The 16686-nt window shown below is 38.8% G+C and overlaps 1 protein-coding gene and 1 long non-coding RNA gene across 9 annotated transcripts in view; one reads left to right on the forward strand and one right to left on the reverse strand.

Moving 5' to 3' along the window:
* The window catches only part of LOC132193031 (gamma-aminobutyric acid receptor subunit beta), a 47812-nt gene that overhangs the window by 16700 nt on the left and 14426 nt on the right, over positions 1–16686 (forward strand). For 3 of the 7 annotated variants that reach the window (XM_059613382.1, XM_059613384.1, XM_059613378.1), the window contains exons 2-5: positions 1900–2000; positions 4517–4584; positions 8967–9193; positions 16329–16411. In XM_059613382.1, coding sequence (XP_059469365.1) covers positions 1900–2000; positions 4517–4584; positions 8967–9193; positions 16329–16411 — 479 coding nt within the window. Of the gene's footprint in view, positions 1–1899; positions 2001–3181; positions 3250–4516; positions 4585–5253; positions 5322–8966; positions 9194–16328; positions 16412–16686 lie in introns of all 7 variants that reach the window. The other 4 variants (XM_059613379.1, XM_059613383.1, XM_059613381.1 and 1 more) reach the window with 2 other exon arrangements.
* LOC132193034 (uncharacterized) overlaps positions 14056–16686 on the reverse strand; it is a 63243-nt gene continuing 60612 nt past the window's right edge. For both annotated transcript variants that reach the window (XR_009441393.1, XR_009441394.1), the window contains one exon: positions 14056–14129. This is a non-coding gene — a long non-coding RNA (uncharacterized LOC132193034). The remainder of the gene's footprint in view (positions 14130–16686) is intronic.

Raw genomic sequence — 16686 nt, forward strand, 5'->3', positions numbered from 1 at the left:
AAATCTGCGGCCGTCCGTGTTTTGCGGCTGCCGCGACACGGCATTAATTAATCAATCGCGTCCAGATATTGCAAGAGCAAGCCTGTCGTTCGGCACACATGCGACCAATCGGACCGAACCCGGCCAAACCGCACCCCAGCTGGGCCGGTTTGACCTTTGAAAGACACTCTTGCACGTCGTCTAATCAGGGCGGTTAAAAATTAATCAAGGTGCATTAGGCCGCTTTTCCGCCCCGGTGCCCACTTCCTGCTGAATTTTTCATGCATTGTTCTCTCTCCGAAAAACCCTCTCTGCTGAAATTGCAAAAATATTTTTTTTTGCGGAGAATGAGAGAGAGAAACTCACTCCTTGTTGCGAGTAATGTGGAAATAATGGCCGTCTGAAATGACTTTGCGAGTGGTGCTGCTGGCAACAGAGGCGAGCCACTTCTCGGGGTGCGGCGCCTCTTGTGGACCGGAAGTGCTGCTCTCAAGCTGGAGCAGCCGAGGAACGAATCTAGGACGGTGCTCGAAAGAATGTTTCACTCGTCCTTGCTTTGCGTGCGTTTTTGAATTTCCAAGAAAACGACGAAGTTCTTCAACGGGATAAAGACCTAGTTATAGAAGTAGGGAAGGTGGAAAGTGCTAGTATTGCTCATTCTCAATATTACTTATTATTATGATAGTTGCTAATTGTCATTCCACGTGTATGCAATACAAAGAGTGTTTCAGAGCTGAAAATGATGCTAATTAATAAAACAGTTTGCTTTTTAGAAGTTGTGAAACACAAATAAATGTTTTATAAATAAAATTTATTAAAACAAACACTTCTCTGGCATTCAATAATAGAATTACCTCTAAATGAAAACCAAGGCTTTAAGTGGGATTTTATGTTTTTTTTTTCTTAATAAAAATACAAATTTTATATAAAAAAATAATGCCTTGATATCATTTTAGTTTACAATTCTACTTGATACGTCTTAAAGGTTCAAACATACTAAAATTTAGGAAATCAAAAGGACAGAAGATAGATTTGAAAGGTTTTTTAAACTTAATTTGACAAACTATTAAGGGTAATTAAGTTATCAACTCTTTAAACGTGGTCGATCAATGCTGATATCAGCTGGGGGATCTTTAGGAAAATAATTAAAATCATAAATCAGTCTGTGTATAAAAGTTCAATAGGTATTTTTGCAGCGTTCTCGCAATATTTTAGATTTTTTATTAGTTTTTTGTAACTATTTTTGGTTATTTACTTTTGGAAAATTTATTCGTACTTTTGACTATATAAGATATTTAAATTTACATAAATTTTGTATTTTTATTTTAAATTTTATTATAAATATTTATGAATAAAAGTTCAAAATCGATTAAACTCAGCGATTAAAATTCTTTTGCTGTATATGAACGTCATCATTTTTATTTCGAGTTTCACTCAATGCATGAAAATATTTAACTTGCTATTATTTTTCTTCCACGACTCTCTTCAGTGACTACGAATGCAAATATAAAATAAAAGAAGAGCATTAAATATTTATTGAGGTCTTAGACAGTGATAATAATTGTACTGGCGTGTCCGTTGTAAAACATTCATTGCCTTGTTCTCCTTGGTCTGATCGTGCTTCCGAGGCGTCGCATTTTAGCCCGATTTCGCCGATCAGCACCGAAATTAGCCGGCAGATTGATTTTCCGAGAGTCGGATCGAATAACAAGAAGGAGAGGGAAAGAAAATGCAGGGGCGTGATTCAAGTGGCGCTTTTTTTGCACCACTTGCTTTCGCTCCTCCACTTTCCCCGAGGCGAAAAGAAACAAAGACGCAAATCGCTGCCGCTCGCTCTAAATTTGCTTATTATTGGCTGTCGAGCGCACACTTTTCTCGAAATGGAAAAAAAGTAACACTAACGACCGTTTGTTTCAGCAGTGGAAGCAACGGAGGCAGCATGCTTGGTGATGTCAATATTAGTGCCATCTTAGACTCGTTAAGTGTAGGCTACGACAAAAGAGTAAGACCTAATTATGGAGGTAAGTTTTTCGTTCCTTTTCCACTCTTTCTTCGTGTTCTTTACTCTATCTCAAATAAATAAATCAATGTCAAAATTTTTCAAAAATCAACCTCACACTAGGAGGCACAATATTATCTCGATCCGACCCCCAATCTATGATTTCCAAACTTATACTAAAATGAAATGCAGTCGTCTCGTATTGGCGTAGAATTTGCAACAAACCGCGGCCGACTCGTCACCCCTGACATTTGATCGCGGCTTACATACAACTTTTCGCCAGGGAGAAACTACTCCACGCCGGTGCCGCCGCGGCAATTTGCAAAAAGCAAACCCGTAAGTGCTCGTTGGCTGGGTTAGCGCGGATGTCACACAAACACACTCACGCACCCCCGCGCACGCCGCGAATGATATATAATGCTGGGCGCGGCACACAGAATAAACCAACGAACTCAACGCGCCGACAATCAAGCTCCAAAAATTCAAATGGGGCCAGCAAAAGGGTGGAATTTAATGTAGTGGTAAAATAATTTTTCTTTAAACACCTGAAATTGTAGTGGAAAATTAGATTAATTTTCAAATTTTCTAATCGTATAAAATTAGCAATAGTTTTGGACCTTAAATAAATTTGATTAAAATTTTTAAATTGTATAAATAGATAGTACTATGTTTTCAAAATAAATGCAAAATTAAAATAATTAATATTTAAAAAGTAGATAATTTACTAATAAGTAGAAAATTAATTTCATTTCAAATTTGTAGTTAAATTCCTTTTTCTAGAATTTAAATAATTTTTTTTTTGGTAGAATTCACACAAAATTTATTATCATCTATAAAATATACGGCATGTATGCTTTTTGCTATTGTGTTGGTGACGTCAACGAGGGGCGTACATTTGCTTCTTGCACTCACTCAGCCCCGGCGGCCAGGCGATGGAGACGGCCCGTATACATATTATTATTATTATTATTTAGCTCGGGGCCGGAAACGCGTTTTGGCGAAACAGGCGCTTAATCAAGAAAAGAAATAAAGAAAGAGGGAAGGGGGTGAGCACCGCGCGGCTTTGTTGCTGCTCTCGCGCCAAATTGTCTGATGTCTGTGTCCAAGCAACCCTCCTCGCGGTCGACAAACGAGATCCATCTATCTTGTCTGTGTTGGATGTTTATAAAAGCGGCCACCGCATTTTGCATTATTTTTTTTCAGGCACTCCCGTTGAGGTCGGCATTACTATGTATGTTTTAAGTATCAGCTCCCTCTCAGAAGTGCAAATGGTACATATTTACATTAAAATAATTAACTTATTTTCAAGTCAGCTAGGCCCTTTTTATGCATTGTTACAATTATATATTCCTGCTAAATGTTTTGAATTGACATTCATTCCGAAAAACATTTTTCCTATTATTATTTGTTTAGTCGACGCGTAGAGATTAATTTGAAAACTCGTTGGTGTTTGCCCTCTGTACTAAGTGGTGTCGTTGATGGACATAATTATATACATTCCTACATTATATATACAATTTCTGTCTGTGTACAATTCTGCTCTCGCATGCAACACACTTACTAGTCTGGAAGATCATGTATGTTTTGGTATCATATGATTTTCCCTTTTAATTCTCCTCCGATATCTTGAAAAAAAAAAATTACTCGATCAGTGTTCGCATGATGATTGTATATTTTCAATTCTCCTCCCCTGATGGCTTAAAAGACAGCTCTAAATATTATAAAAAAAATTCTGAAACAAAACCAGAAAAGTGAAAAATGATCGCTCGAAAGTCGCGAAAGCGGGGTAAGCTTTAATGACAGCTAACCGGTGAAACAAAAACTAAGACAAAACGCACCAAATCGCACCCCGTGCGACCGTTGTGTTCCGTTGGATTAAAGTCAGTGAAAAGAACAAAATCCAGCCCCGTCCACCCTCCCTTTTGAGTGTAAATCTCTGTATTTCTTTCTATATCTATCTCGCTGTATTTCGATGTCATTCTCTGAATTGAATATGGAAATTGAAATTAAACTCTATAGTTCAAAGCAAGCAGCCGTTGGCACCCCTGGCCCAATTTGCGAGACAAGGAGTTTGTCCAAGGTAGAAGAGCGGCGGGGATGATGTTGGGCCGCCTCGCCTAGCTAGCTCTCTCTCTCTCCCTCTGACACACTATTGATCACATCAGGCTCGCTGGGTTTTAGGTCTTTTGCTGCGACTAGCTCCCGGGGACCCGCGCATGCTTCTGCCGAGCACCAGTGACGTCACTCCCAGCTACTCTCTCTCTCTCTCTTGCTCTCTCGTTCATATATTTACCAACATCTCGCAGCAGCCAACACATGCGTCCATCATCATCACGACCTTATTTATTGCGCCGAATAATTTAGGCGCCCCAATTTGGGACTTGCCCAGCCCCCCGCCAATTCTAAGCCAATTCCACGACTGCATTTTCTCTCCGAACCGAAAACCAATTATAATCAATCCAAATTAAAAATTACAACAGAACATATAAATAATTATGCGAAGAAAAATCTGAGTACGATTATTATGTGCGTTTGCAGGCACTCCAGTGGAAGTTGGCATAACTATGTATGTCTTAAGTATCAGCTCTCTGTCCGAAGTCAAAATGGTACTTGAACATCTCCAGAGTTCTCTCTGTTCCGCTATCTTTTCTATCTGGTTTCCCCTCCTGCCCAAATTTTTAATTTGTTTCCCTTCTCTTGTCTTATTCTGTGTTCTGTGACACCACCGCCTTTGTTGACCAGTTTTGCGCGTGCTTTTCGTTCAGTCCTCCTTCTCGATTCTTTCTTTTCCTCCCCTTGATTGAGTTGTTTTCTCTTTTTACGTACAAGTCCTCTTGCTCTCTTTCGATCTCTCTCGATCCTTCCTGCATGTCGCCGCCAAGCTCTTTCTTTCTTTCTCTCTCTTTCTTTACATTTGAAAAAAATAAAAAAAAACCACCACCTCTCTATCCGACGTACCCCTTCAGCATGTGCTTTCCAAACCGTGAAAGTCCGTCCGTAAAAGTCCGTGCGAACGATCCGACCGACCGGTGAACCTCCACCCCCTTTCTGCTGCGAATAACAATCCCTCTTCCGCAGGCAGGAAACTTACTCGGCGGCAGACAAGCACCGGCTGGCCGACAAACCGACTACTTACTCATTTACCGCTTTCTCCTTCTCTCAGCAGCAGGCGCAAAGGTCAAGGGTCGGGTCACCCCCGGCCCCGTCGAGCTCCCTCTTTCTCCCCCTAACGTGCTGCCAAATGACTAAATCGGTGCGATCGTCTAATGTTACAGGGCCGCCAGTGGAGGTGGGGGTGACAATGTACGTCCTGAGTATAAGTTCCGTCTCAGAAGTCCTCATGGTACATCTCCAATCCTGACATACATTACTATTACCGTGTTTCCTCTTTGTTTTTAGCTGTTGTTGTTGTAAAACGACTCACGTGCCAAAAATTGCATCTTGAAACCACACCATGTACCAGAGGGGGCACCTAGGGGTCCGGGGCCGCCGCAAAGGGCGCCCCTGCCACCGTGACACCGCCCCTAGGGGCCCCTTGAGTCTGATCTACTTTGGTTTAGACCCAAAAGAAATTTGGCCGCTGCGAGTGCAGTTAATTGGAAAGAGGTTGAAAGTTTGAAATTTCACGTTTGTCATGTTTTTCTGATGCAAATCAAAATAAATCAAATCGAGTTTCTAAATAGGTTCTTGTAATTTTTGTTGCGGAACCTTTCGGCCTGCTTTTGGAGGTGTTCATTTTTTGATGAATTAAAATCCGGCTTCCTCGGTGAAGATGAGCAACTTTATTGTTTCTGCATGATACAGAAAATTCTTGCTCTACTAGTTTCGGTTTCGGGTTGCAACCCTAATTTATTAGCTTTTGAAATGAAATAAGCTAAAATTTAAACAATTTTAATTATACTTTGAATAATTTATTTTTCATTATATATTTTTTTATAACATTATTTGCACGTTAATTTTTCAAAATTAAAAAAAATACTAAATCAATATGTATACTTACAATTGTTTAATAAAATTAAGCTGACATTTAAAGAATTTTAAGTACATTTTGAACAATTTATTTATAAACTAATTTCTTAAATACAATTTGCATATTCATATTTCAAAATTAAAACCTCAGCTTATTTCATTTCAACAACTCATGAATTAGGATTGCAATCCGCAACCGAAACTAGTAGAGCAGAGATTTTGTGTACAATGCAGAAACAAGTTGGCCATCTTCACCTAGGAAGCCGGATTTCATTTCATCAAAAATATAAAATCGACCCAAAGTGGAAAAGATTTGTCTGACAACCGATTGCTAGAAACAAGATCGATCACTCTCTCGGCGGAAAGTGACAACTTTTGCCGCAAAAAATTGACTTCTTCTCTTTTTCCCGTATCCATTTCAACCAAAAGTTGTCGGAAACAAACTTTTCCAAGAGGAACCTCTTCCAAACTAGTTGCACTCGGGGCGGCGAGCATGCGATCGAAAGCGATCGAGTCGAACCAACTGGGCGTTTGTGCGCATCATGGGACATCGATGATGGGCACAACGCTGCCGGCGCTAGGTGTTGGGTGTTAACAAATTTATATACATATATATTATTCTCTCTCGCAAAACAAGACGTGCTATTTGAGCTAATCGACAGCTGCGTTCTTTTATTATTCATCTTCCATTATTATATTATTATTTTATTTAACTGGATACATTTGCAGATGGATCATTTGTGTTGTTGTTCAAGGGAACCATGCAACGTTCCTTTTACGACCGGGGTCTCTATACTCTCTCATTGTTGCTGTTTGCATGCTGACATTATTATTATTATTATTCTTTAATCAAAGATGATATATTATTTCGTTTAATTTCATACCAATAATTGCGGAATTTTTCGTAACCGGACGGTGGCTATGCTGATGTGTGCCTCTCTCATCCTCTAATCTCTCTTTTCTATCTCGCCTTCTCTCTTTTTCTCTTTCTCTCATTGTTCATTGTTGCACCAAACCACCACCGACATTGTGTCGTTGTTGTCGTCTCCCGTTGTTGTAATCCGCGCCCGACCCTGTGCGACCCTCTGCTGTGCTCTCTGAATAATTCACTTGCTAACCGAGCCATGCATTTTTGATGGCGGCAAAAACTTGTTCTTGCGTCGCGAAACGAGCGACCTGAGAGATGGCGCGCGGCTTACAACAATGAAATATTGAATTCATCGCCCCCCCCCCCCGCTCTCTCTGTCCCTTCAACCCAGAAAATGAAATCGCCTCACGCACAAAAAAATAAATATATATCCCAAAACAGTCTCCGGGCGGTGTTAAATTATCATACATCTGACGTTGTTGACTTTAGTTATTTTTGTCCTTCCTCTCTTGACGAAAGAAAAAATCCACCGATTCTCGCGAAAAAATACCTGAGCCGCACATCCACACTGGCTTATAATACTGCAGTGCGGTGCTGGAAAAGCGCCAACTGTGTAAAGGCCTCCCCACGCCGGCCTGGGACTGCATCAACAGGCTCAAAAATATCTGGAGTCGTGAGTGTTTTCATTTTGAGGCCTCTTTCCCGATGAAAAAAAAACCAGTCCCGTGTCTTTCTTATCTCCTCACGTGTCACCTGCATGCTCGTCATTTCATCCGTCTCTATCTTTTCTATCCCATCCGATATTCTCATCGGTTTTTGAAATATTTTGAATTTTTGCAAACTGCGTCGCCACCGACAGGATTACCTTGACATAATATCATTCGCTTATTTCCACATTAAACCGACTCTCTTCTACTTTTCATTGCAGTGATATATATTATAAACATTTTATATTTTTCAGTGTGTTTTTTCTCTATTATTAATTATGCCATTGGTTAATATATATATTATGCTCTCTGTGTAGCGCCTTGAATCCCTTTACTAAAAAGGGGGGTGGAAGGCAACCAAAAATGCTAAATACAGCATTTTTACCTCCCTATTTTGCGCGCGATCAAAAGCGACCCGCCGCCGCCGTGATTGTGTCGGTAACACAGTGCCAAGACTTAAAAATGACAAAACAGACCGATCTAAACCAAGCTAAAACAAACGAACGGCTCCCGTCATTAAAATTTTTGATACCAATCCCTCTGCATGTGGTCTTTTTATAGGATTTGCATGCAACCCCTTTTTTTTACTTTTTTGAATTTTATATAACGATATTATTATTATACGGACATGGAACTAGCAGTAGCTTTTGGATTAGATTTTTAAAAAAATTTCTGGGTCGCGGCTGCAAATTTAAAAAAAAAAAACTAATTCGGAAACAAAAATTGCCCGCGACCCTCGAATAAATTTTTACAGTATTCTAGGCGGAAAGTCATATTTATTATTTATCAGTTGATTCATGATTTTGTGTACTTGCAATGAGTTTTTTAAACAATACTGTATATATTATTTCTCTTGTCGTTGGGGCCAGTAATGATGATTTATTATTGACGTATTGTGTCGAGCTCATGCATGCATGTATAGTCTTTGTCAGCAGGCACATTTATACAAATTATTGCCCGGCTGCATGCCCGTTGCGTGTTGTGCCGCCGTATTTTTCGCTGCTGTCTTTGCATGGAAATCGACGTCGATATATCAAGAATCCGTTCGTGTTTGTTTGTACCTGTGTGTGTATGTGAAAGAGTGCAAGCAGTGTGAATGTATTTTTTTCCCAGCCAGCGGTTGTGTGAATTTGTTATCAGCTAGATTTTTTTCCCAAACAGGCGCTGGGAAAATTTGCCCCTTTCATGCGTGTATTCAAATTTGCAACAATGTTATACTAGATTTTCTTTTCCGAGCAGCAGCTTCTGCCGTAGACTTAGTTGGACACTTTGAGTGCAAATCTGTGGAAGCTCTTTTTTCTTATATATATGCGTAGTTTTTTATTCTTGCTCTTTTTCTCTCTGTTTCCCTCTTTCCTTAAAACATTCATTTTTCTGTTTGCATTTTCCTCGGAAACCAGATGTGAATTTTTCTAACGCGTGTCAATTTTCTCTCTTATTCAAGGACTTTACATTGGATTTCTACTTTCGGCAATTTTGGAAGGATCCGAGATTGTCCTTCCGGAAGAGACCAGGGGTAGAGCAGCTCTCAGTTGGGTCCGATTTTATAAAAAGCATCTGGGTACCTGACACATTCTTCGTCAACGAGAAACAGTCATACTTCCATATTGCAACTACGAGTAACGAGTTTATTCGTATTCATCACACTGGTAGCATCACTAGGAGTATTAGGTGAGTGCAATTTACAATTATTCAAAATTGAAAATTAATTTAAATACAAACAAGAAAGTGCAAAATTTGCCACCGTTTGTCAAAGTTTTTTTCTTTTTAGAGGAAAGGAAAAGTTTAATTTTACAAGTCAAATTTTTTGCAGACATTCTTCCCTTGAATCCATTGAAAAAGTTAAAAGCTTGAAAAGTATAAGCCATAAAATTTAATTATAATTTTTGTTCTTGGTTCACTGCAACAGATGGGGTCTTTTTGATCTCGGAAATTTTAGCAAACTTCTTGCTTGTGGTTTAGTCCAAATTTTTTTCTTGTTAATAAATTTTTACAACAATTTAATGTAAAAAATGTTTTGTAAGGATGTGGGAAAAAATAAAATTAATAAATTCAATACTTTTTCTTGCAGTTTTAAAATCAAGTTTATAATTATCAGCTTCAAATTAATACTGTGCTGAATTTCTTCTACAATCTTTGAAATAAAAATTTAAATAATAAAACACATTTGAATTCCATAAATAAATAATTTTCTAATTGATATTATATGGTGTGTAAATTTTACACACATTTAAAAACATATTTATTAATTCTGAAGCAATATAATGGCGCATTGCCGCAAACATTGAGAAATTGTGAAACACGACCAAGCTCAGTAGTTACTCAAGAGGAACGATTTCGCCCGAGGTCACTAATCAATGATCACCGCCGACTTTTGTGCAGGCATAAAGTTTTATTATTCCGTCGGAAAAGCCGTCGGCGGGCGCTCGATTTGCATATCAATAGGGCTGGGGGAAAACGTTTAATTTGGCGTTTTTGTTTTATGGGCGTGTGTTTACCTCGATCGCGCAAGTAAGGCGGACCACACACGTCACATACACGACGACGACGGCGTACATATTTTTACATGCGAATGGGCTTTCTCAATACCCCGGCCGTTTACAGAGACTGGTCGTTTTTCTTATCTGAAAATAACGTATTATTGGAACGAGGTCGCCGCGGAAATTAGACAGCATCACGAGAGACCCGTAATATTTTTCCATTCAAATGCGCCGCGCTCAACTCAGCGGAATATACGGGTAAAAATCAATTACAATATGTAGAGGGAAAATAAGAAAAAAAAAATATACGACGTTTCTTTCTGCTCGCTTGAGAGCATAAAAAAATTGTATGCAGGAATGAATGTGCACGGCCGAGCACCATGGGACAGATTTCATTACTCGCCGATAAGGAAAATTGTGTGGCTCTTTTATGGAAGTATGGAAAAGTGACGCGCAACCACAGAGCGAATTGATTTTCTGCAGCCGAGCAAATAAATAAATAAATCAGCAGCAAACAAACGGAGCGAAATTCGCATGCGATAACCTTTGACTTTTTGTCCTTTTTGTCCGCGCTTTCTATACGAGGGGAGATTTTCGCGTGATTCGAGTGACATAAAAATTCAACTTGATCACCGAAATTAATGGTACGGCGCACGCTACGAAATTTACTTACAAAATAATAATAAATCGGTACTGGTTGTAAATTCCAGAGTTTATGAAAAATTTGCCTGGTTAAAAAGGAGGTTGTAAATTTTTTTTAAAAAGGCAGAGCTTTAAATTTAAAGTATGTATGAATGATATTAACAAGAAATATCAAAACAGGTTGTGCCGTTAAAATTTTTATCAATTGTGAATTATTGTTAACAAAAGAACTTTGAAAACTCCGAGTTCAAATAAAAGCCATAGGTTTTTGTAGAGGTCAAAAGGGCGATATTAGAGACACGTTTTGTTCTATTTCCATGTACGTGAAGCAAAGCTGAGATACAGATCTGAATTACCACACACTAGCATTCACAGGGCAATAAAGTTGAGTACCAATTTGATAATAAAAATCAATAAAAATGAATGCAATAAATTCATTTCAGAGAAAAAGATGATTATCAGTGATGAGTAAGAATTTGAATCCCGAACATCGTAAAATAAAAATACCATAAGATAAGTTAATTTTTCACAGTGGAAAACGTTATAAAGAAGCAGCAAAATTAAAAGAAACTTCTTTTTAATTTAAGAATATGCAGTGAATCAAGGAATTTTAATGTTGCAAATATTTTTCAGTAAATTTTGGTAAATTTTAAGACACATTATAACTTATCGCTTTTATGCAAACACAATCTTTTCAAAATTATTTTGTAAAATATACACAGATTTTCTTTTCATATTCCACTGCAAGAAAGATCTTTAATGATTTTTTTCCTCATACTAAAAAATAATAATTTGAAAATCAATATTTTTGTCTCCATAAGAGCTGCATGTAGCGTTTTTCTCAACCTTTGGGGTCAATATTCTGTGAACCGTGGTGGCTAAAACAGGTCTCTCGTTCGCAGTACTGTCCGGAAATAGATTATTCAAAATCCTTGTTGCTCGGCACCGACGACCTTGGGCTAAATCCTCTCCACTTGACTCTGATTGTCGAACACAAAGCCGTCGGTGACGTGCATGTGTGTTTCCAGCCACTAAACTGCAAAACGAGAGAGTTGGTGCTCAATCAGTTAGTTTGGCGACGACCATAGCCATCGAATAATATACACGTTTTCTATATATTCGCAAGTGCCACTTCTCTCTCTCTCTCTCCCTCTCGGCTCTTTTTAATAAAGCTTGGGAACGCTTTTTTGCGCCGCTGCCGTAATAAGGTGTGACAGCAACGGGCTGGAAAATTTACAGTGACGTAAAAATGGTGATTATGACGTCAGAGGGACGGAAGCGGCCGTCTCTCTTTCTTTCTTTCTTCCGAGTGAAATTATACATGCATATTTTATTTTTTACACTCGTTTACAGAAGAGATTCGTCTCGCGCACGTACAAATTTTTATTGTTGTCGGCGTGATTAATGAGTTGTTTTTGCTAATCCGAGTCGCGCTTCCATGCGCTTTTTACGCGCGTTTTGCATTTTTCCGGGGGCCATTAATTTCGGCTCGCAGCGAAATTATGCGCTCGCGCACACTGACGACGTTATGCAAATTCCACATCATTTCGGCCACTTTCTAACCTTTTATGCTGCAAAGTAGTTAAAATCCTCTCCGGAGCTCGTTTGCGAAGAGCCGCCGTTTCGACGGCGGAATATGAATTTGAATGAGAATGGAATTTTAATGCGGGACGACGAGAAAGGACGTAGTTGGGCTGCTTGTGCCTTGTAAATATGCGTGTCGGATGTCTAGTGATAAAGTTTATGGTCGATAAATTTGCGAAGAGTTGTAATTTTGATGCATTAACCTTGCTTAATGGACGCATATCAGCAGTTTAATAATAATAATTTCAGATTGGCTCCGTTCTTAATGCGTGGTACGAACAGTCGGCACATAACTTGAGAGTGTTGCAATGCAACTCCTACAACCTGACCTACTTATTAATACTCGGATTTACTAACTTAATCCGTTTCTGAATAAAACTGAATTCTTTTTCTTCGTTAATATATTTCAGCTCAAATAATATAAAAATCAATTGAATATATTTTCCACTTGTGCCCTTTTTCATTTCATAATCAATATAAACATATTTCGAGAATGGAAAATTTTCACCGCTTTTTTATTGAACAATTTTTGGAACCATTAGTTTTTTTTCCGTACATTTCTCTCTGTCCTTTTGAAAGATTCTAAGGAGAAAAGCTCCAGATATGTCATAAACAGTCGTTTATCCACGTGAAATATGCGCCCAGCAAGACAAGCTGACGATTTCTTCCCATTTTTTTCCCACCGCAATAAATTATACCAAATCCTTTTGAAAACGGTCCTTTGTTGCTCTTCGTCTCATTCATCAAGCCAAACAACAATATGGATCGAAAATGAGAGAAGTGCTCTCTCGCTGCTGTCACTCGAATCGGCGAACAACTAACCAACTCTCGCTGGAAATTAATCTCGTAATCGCCGACTTTTTTAACGGCGCAGCCAGCGAGAAATCGCAATCAGAGAGCGGCCGCCGCTTTTTGCTCCGCCGCCGTTTTACTGCCGAGCACTTTCCTGCTCGCTGATGAAAAGCAAGCCTGGTGGGTGGGCGAGCTGAAAAAAATAATATAAAAAAGTAGGAGCTTTTGCTCGCACTCGTTTTCCCGTCGTCGTCGTCGCGCTCAACTTTGATGTTTCTCGCCTTTTTACGACGCAAACAAAAGGCGGCGGCCGGGATTTGCTGTGTCATAATTCAATTTGTCCTAATTAAAATTATCGTGTTCTCCGGACGGTGCACGCAACAATTTGCATCACACGAATGGAATGGACATTATGATTATATTAATAAATAAAAAAAGGTGGAAAAAAGAAAGAATATTGCGGGCGTGTGCTTTGTTTGCGTCTTAATGCCTTTTTAATTGCCGGTTGGGCGAAAAGGTCACGCGGGGGGCGAGCGCCATGTTGGAAAATGTTATTCAGAGATCCATCTTACAGATTACACTTTTACCGTGATTACTTTTTTCCAGCCGCTTTCTCATTTTCTGCTCCATAAACCCTGCCTGCTGCTTCTCGCCAAGTGCGCCGCCGAGCAGCAGTCGACACAAATAATGACGATTAATAATCCGCGGCTGCTCCGAGCCAGAATTTGCCACTCGGCAGAAATTCCTCTAATTGCGCGTCTTGACTTTGGAATTAGCCGAGCTCAATTTTGCGCGTCAAGTGTACTTGTCGTCTGAATACACAGCTTTCATTCCGCTCGCGGCTGACTCGGGCAAAAATTCTCCGACCCAAAATTCTCTTGTGCATGAATACGAAGGCGGATTTGGTCTTGAAAAGAGCGACTGCTTCAACCCCTTGATCCGGGAAAACAAACTTTGGCTTCTGCTGGAATCGCACGCAAAAGCCACCACCTCAGCCCCTAAGTTCAAAAGACAAAATTTACCGAAAACACTCACGTTTGTTTTTAATCAAGCCCGTGGTTTCTTCCATCAGGTAATTATCCCTTCTCTGTGGCGACTCTTAATTCCACCTGAAAATATATCATCATTTAAAAATTAAATACAGAGAATTAATATAATTAATAAAATGTGAGTTGCATGAATGTTTTCATGAATTCACTTTTAAAAATTATTTATATTTCTATTTAAAAAAAAAATAATATTCATATTTTAATGGCATAGGATTAAATTTTTAATTCAATCGCAGTTCTTTAACGGCAAAGTCATCTTTTCGTATGCCAGTTAATCAATTTATAAATTTTCTAAAGTTTTTTTTATCATTTCTAAGGCATCAATCGTATTTATAAATTAAATTTAAAAAAATCAGTAATAAATATTATTTATTATTTGCTCATTAAATAATTTAATAACTGTGAATAAATCAGATTAAATATCATGATAAATTTATTTTAAAATAAAAAATAAAATTATATTTCCAACAATTCCATTTTTTGTTAAATAAATTTTTTTTAACGACTAACAATGTGCAAAAATAAACAAAAACTATAATAATACACATTTCTTTACCAAGAATGTTATCGGTTAGAAAATGTGGCAGCAAAATTAAAATTCAAATCGCATGGAGGCGCACAATTGCCGCGTCAGAAATGCAAAAATTGTCCGCCCAAGTGATTCAGTCGCAAAAGCGACAGAAAGAGCCACCCTCTTTTCCACATAAAACACAAAATTAACCATTTGCTGGGTGGATGAAAGCGCTTGAGTAAAATCCTTTCACAACAAATTAACTAGCATGAAAGCGGCGCTCTGCTTTTGCACGAAAAAAATTCCAAAATAAAAATATCTAAAAAAAAAAAAAAAATGGATGCCGAGTTTTGCTTCCTTTTTTTTCTACCAACATTCCGCTTTGTGAAAAGTCATTGTGAATTCGTGAAGCGCAAAAAGAGGAGCACAAAGCGCCTCTGCAGAGGAAAAGCGCCCGCGCGCGAATCCAGGCCGAAATCTGCATATAATTCAAATCTCGCAGCTCTTGTACATTTTTGCAAATTAATTAGCGCAAAGAAAGTTTCTTTGGCTGGTGTGCATGCAGTGTGTGGAAGGTCGTCGTCGGGCAGCAATAATTTCGCGGATGATTGCATTCGTGCAGCGAGTGCATCAAGTTGGCGCACGGCGAGCGAATCTGGGTCAGCGCGAGCATTCAGACAAATGAAAACATTGAAAAAAGACAACGAGCCGTGAGATAAAAACAAACACTCCGCGGCTCACAATAGTAATAATAATCACAGCTGCAGCAGAGAAAGAAAGCAAGAGACGACGGCACAGCCGGGTTCCTTCTGCCGTCGTCTCAAAGTGGACATTATCATAATAAAAAGTCAAGCACCATAGCAAGAGCATATCTAGGTTGCACCACCCCCCGTGCTTGATTATCGCGCAACTCTCCTCATTTTTTAATTGCAAAAACCAGGCCTACTTTTCGCACTTGCTTCTTTTTTTTACAGCCTACGCGCGTCGCTTCCAATTATTCATGGTGCACGCCGAGCACGTATTATCATCCTTTCTTTGCATATCTGCAGTCATTGTATTGTGCGCGCCACTTGAACCGAGAGGGGTGTGTGCTTCGGACGAGCACTGAGCGAGAGGCCAGCTCGTCTCATTATTTCCTCCAAGGATGCGCCGTTTTGAAAGCGAGAGAAATGCATCGCTGGCTGCGAAAGCAATCTCGTTTTTCTAAATGCGGCGAGAAAAAAAACACAACTGAGAAATCGTTGGCAGAGGTTAAGAAAAGGTGGAATTCTATTCCTGTAAAGCAGTGCAATTTTTTTTTATTTGAGGGGATTTTAAATAAATGAAACTTATGAATTATTTTCATTTGTTTGATATTTTGGTTTACTAAGCTTTTTTTCTGAAAGAATTGATCTTCGCTAATAATACAGTTGTTTTTGAAAATTAAAAAAAAAAACTCATTGTCAAAATACATTGTTGACATTAAATTGTTGAAAAAAGTTATTTATAAAAAAGGATTTTCTGGACAAAATGGCACCACCACAATTCAAATATTTCAAAGACCCCATCCACTGCCGTGAGCCTTGGTTGAGTAATTTTCTGTTTGTGAATCTAGTTTATACTATAATATCGAGCCGGCTTTTAAATTTTGCATTTTCTTGAATATTTAAAAAAAATTCAAACCGTTTGTAATTTAAAATACGCATATTTTTTTTATTACTTTATGCATTTTAAATATTTGTGTTCATTTTCCACCGTTTTGTTCACAGACTGACCATCACCGCATCATGCCCTATGAATCTCCAATATTTTCCTATGGATAGACAACTTTGTAACATTGAAATTGAGAGCTGTAAGTATCTTCCCGCACCTTTCCGAACTTTTGAATTGAAGTTGTTTCTGGCACCGCGGAAAATTGCCGCGCTCGCGTGACTCGAGCTCGTTTGCATCGCGTTTAATTAAAACGAGTATAATAATAATTCCATTTGGCCTGGCTGCAAGAAGTGGCGCACGAACTAAAAAAAAAGTTGAGGCGCACACAAGAATGTCTGGGTTGAATTAATGCAGCAGTTCCAGTCACTCGAGTGTGCTGCTAAATTTTCCGAATTAACATGGTCTTTTTGCAGT

The sequence above is a fragment of the Neocloeon triangulifer genome, unplaced genomic scaffold (genome assembly GCF_031216515.1).
Source record: "Neocloeon triangulifer isolate White Clay Creek 2 clone unplaced genomic scaffold, ASM3121651v1 ptg000003l, whole genome shotgun sequence".
Lineage (NCBI taxonomy): Eukaryota > Metazoa > Arthropoda > Insecta > Ephemeroptera > Baetidae > Neocloeon > Neocloeon triangulifer.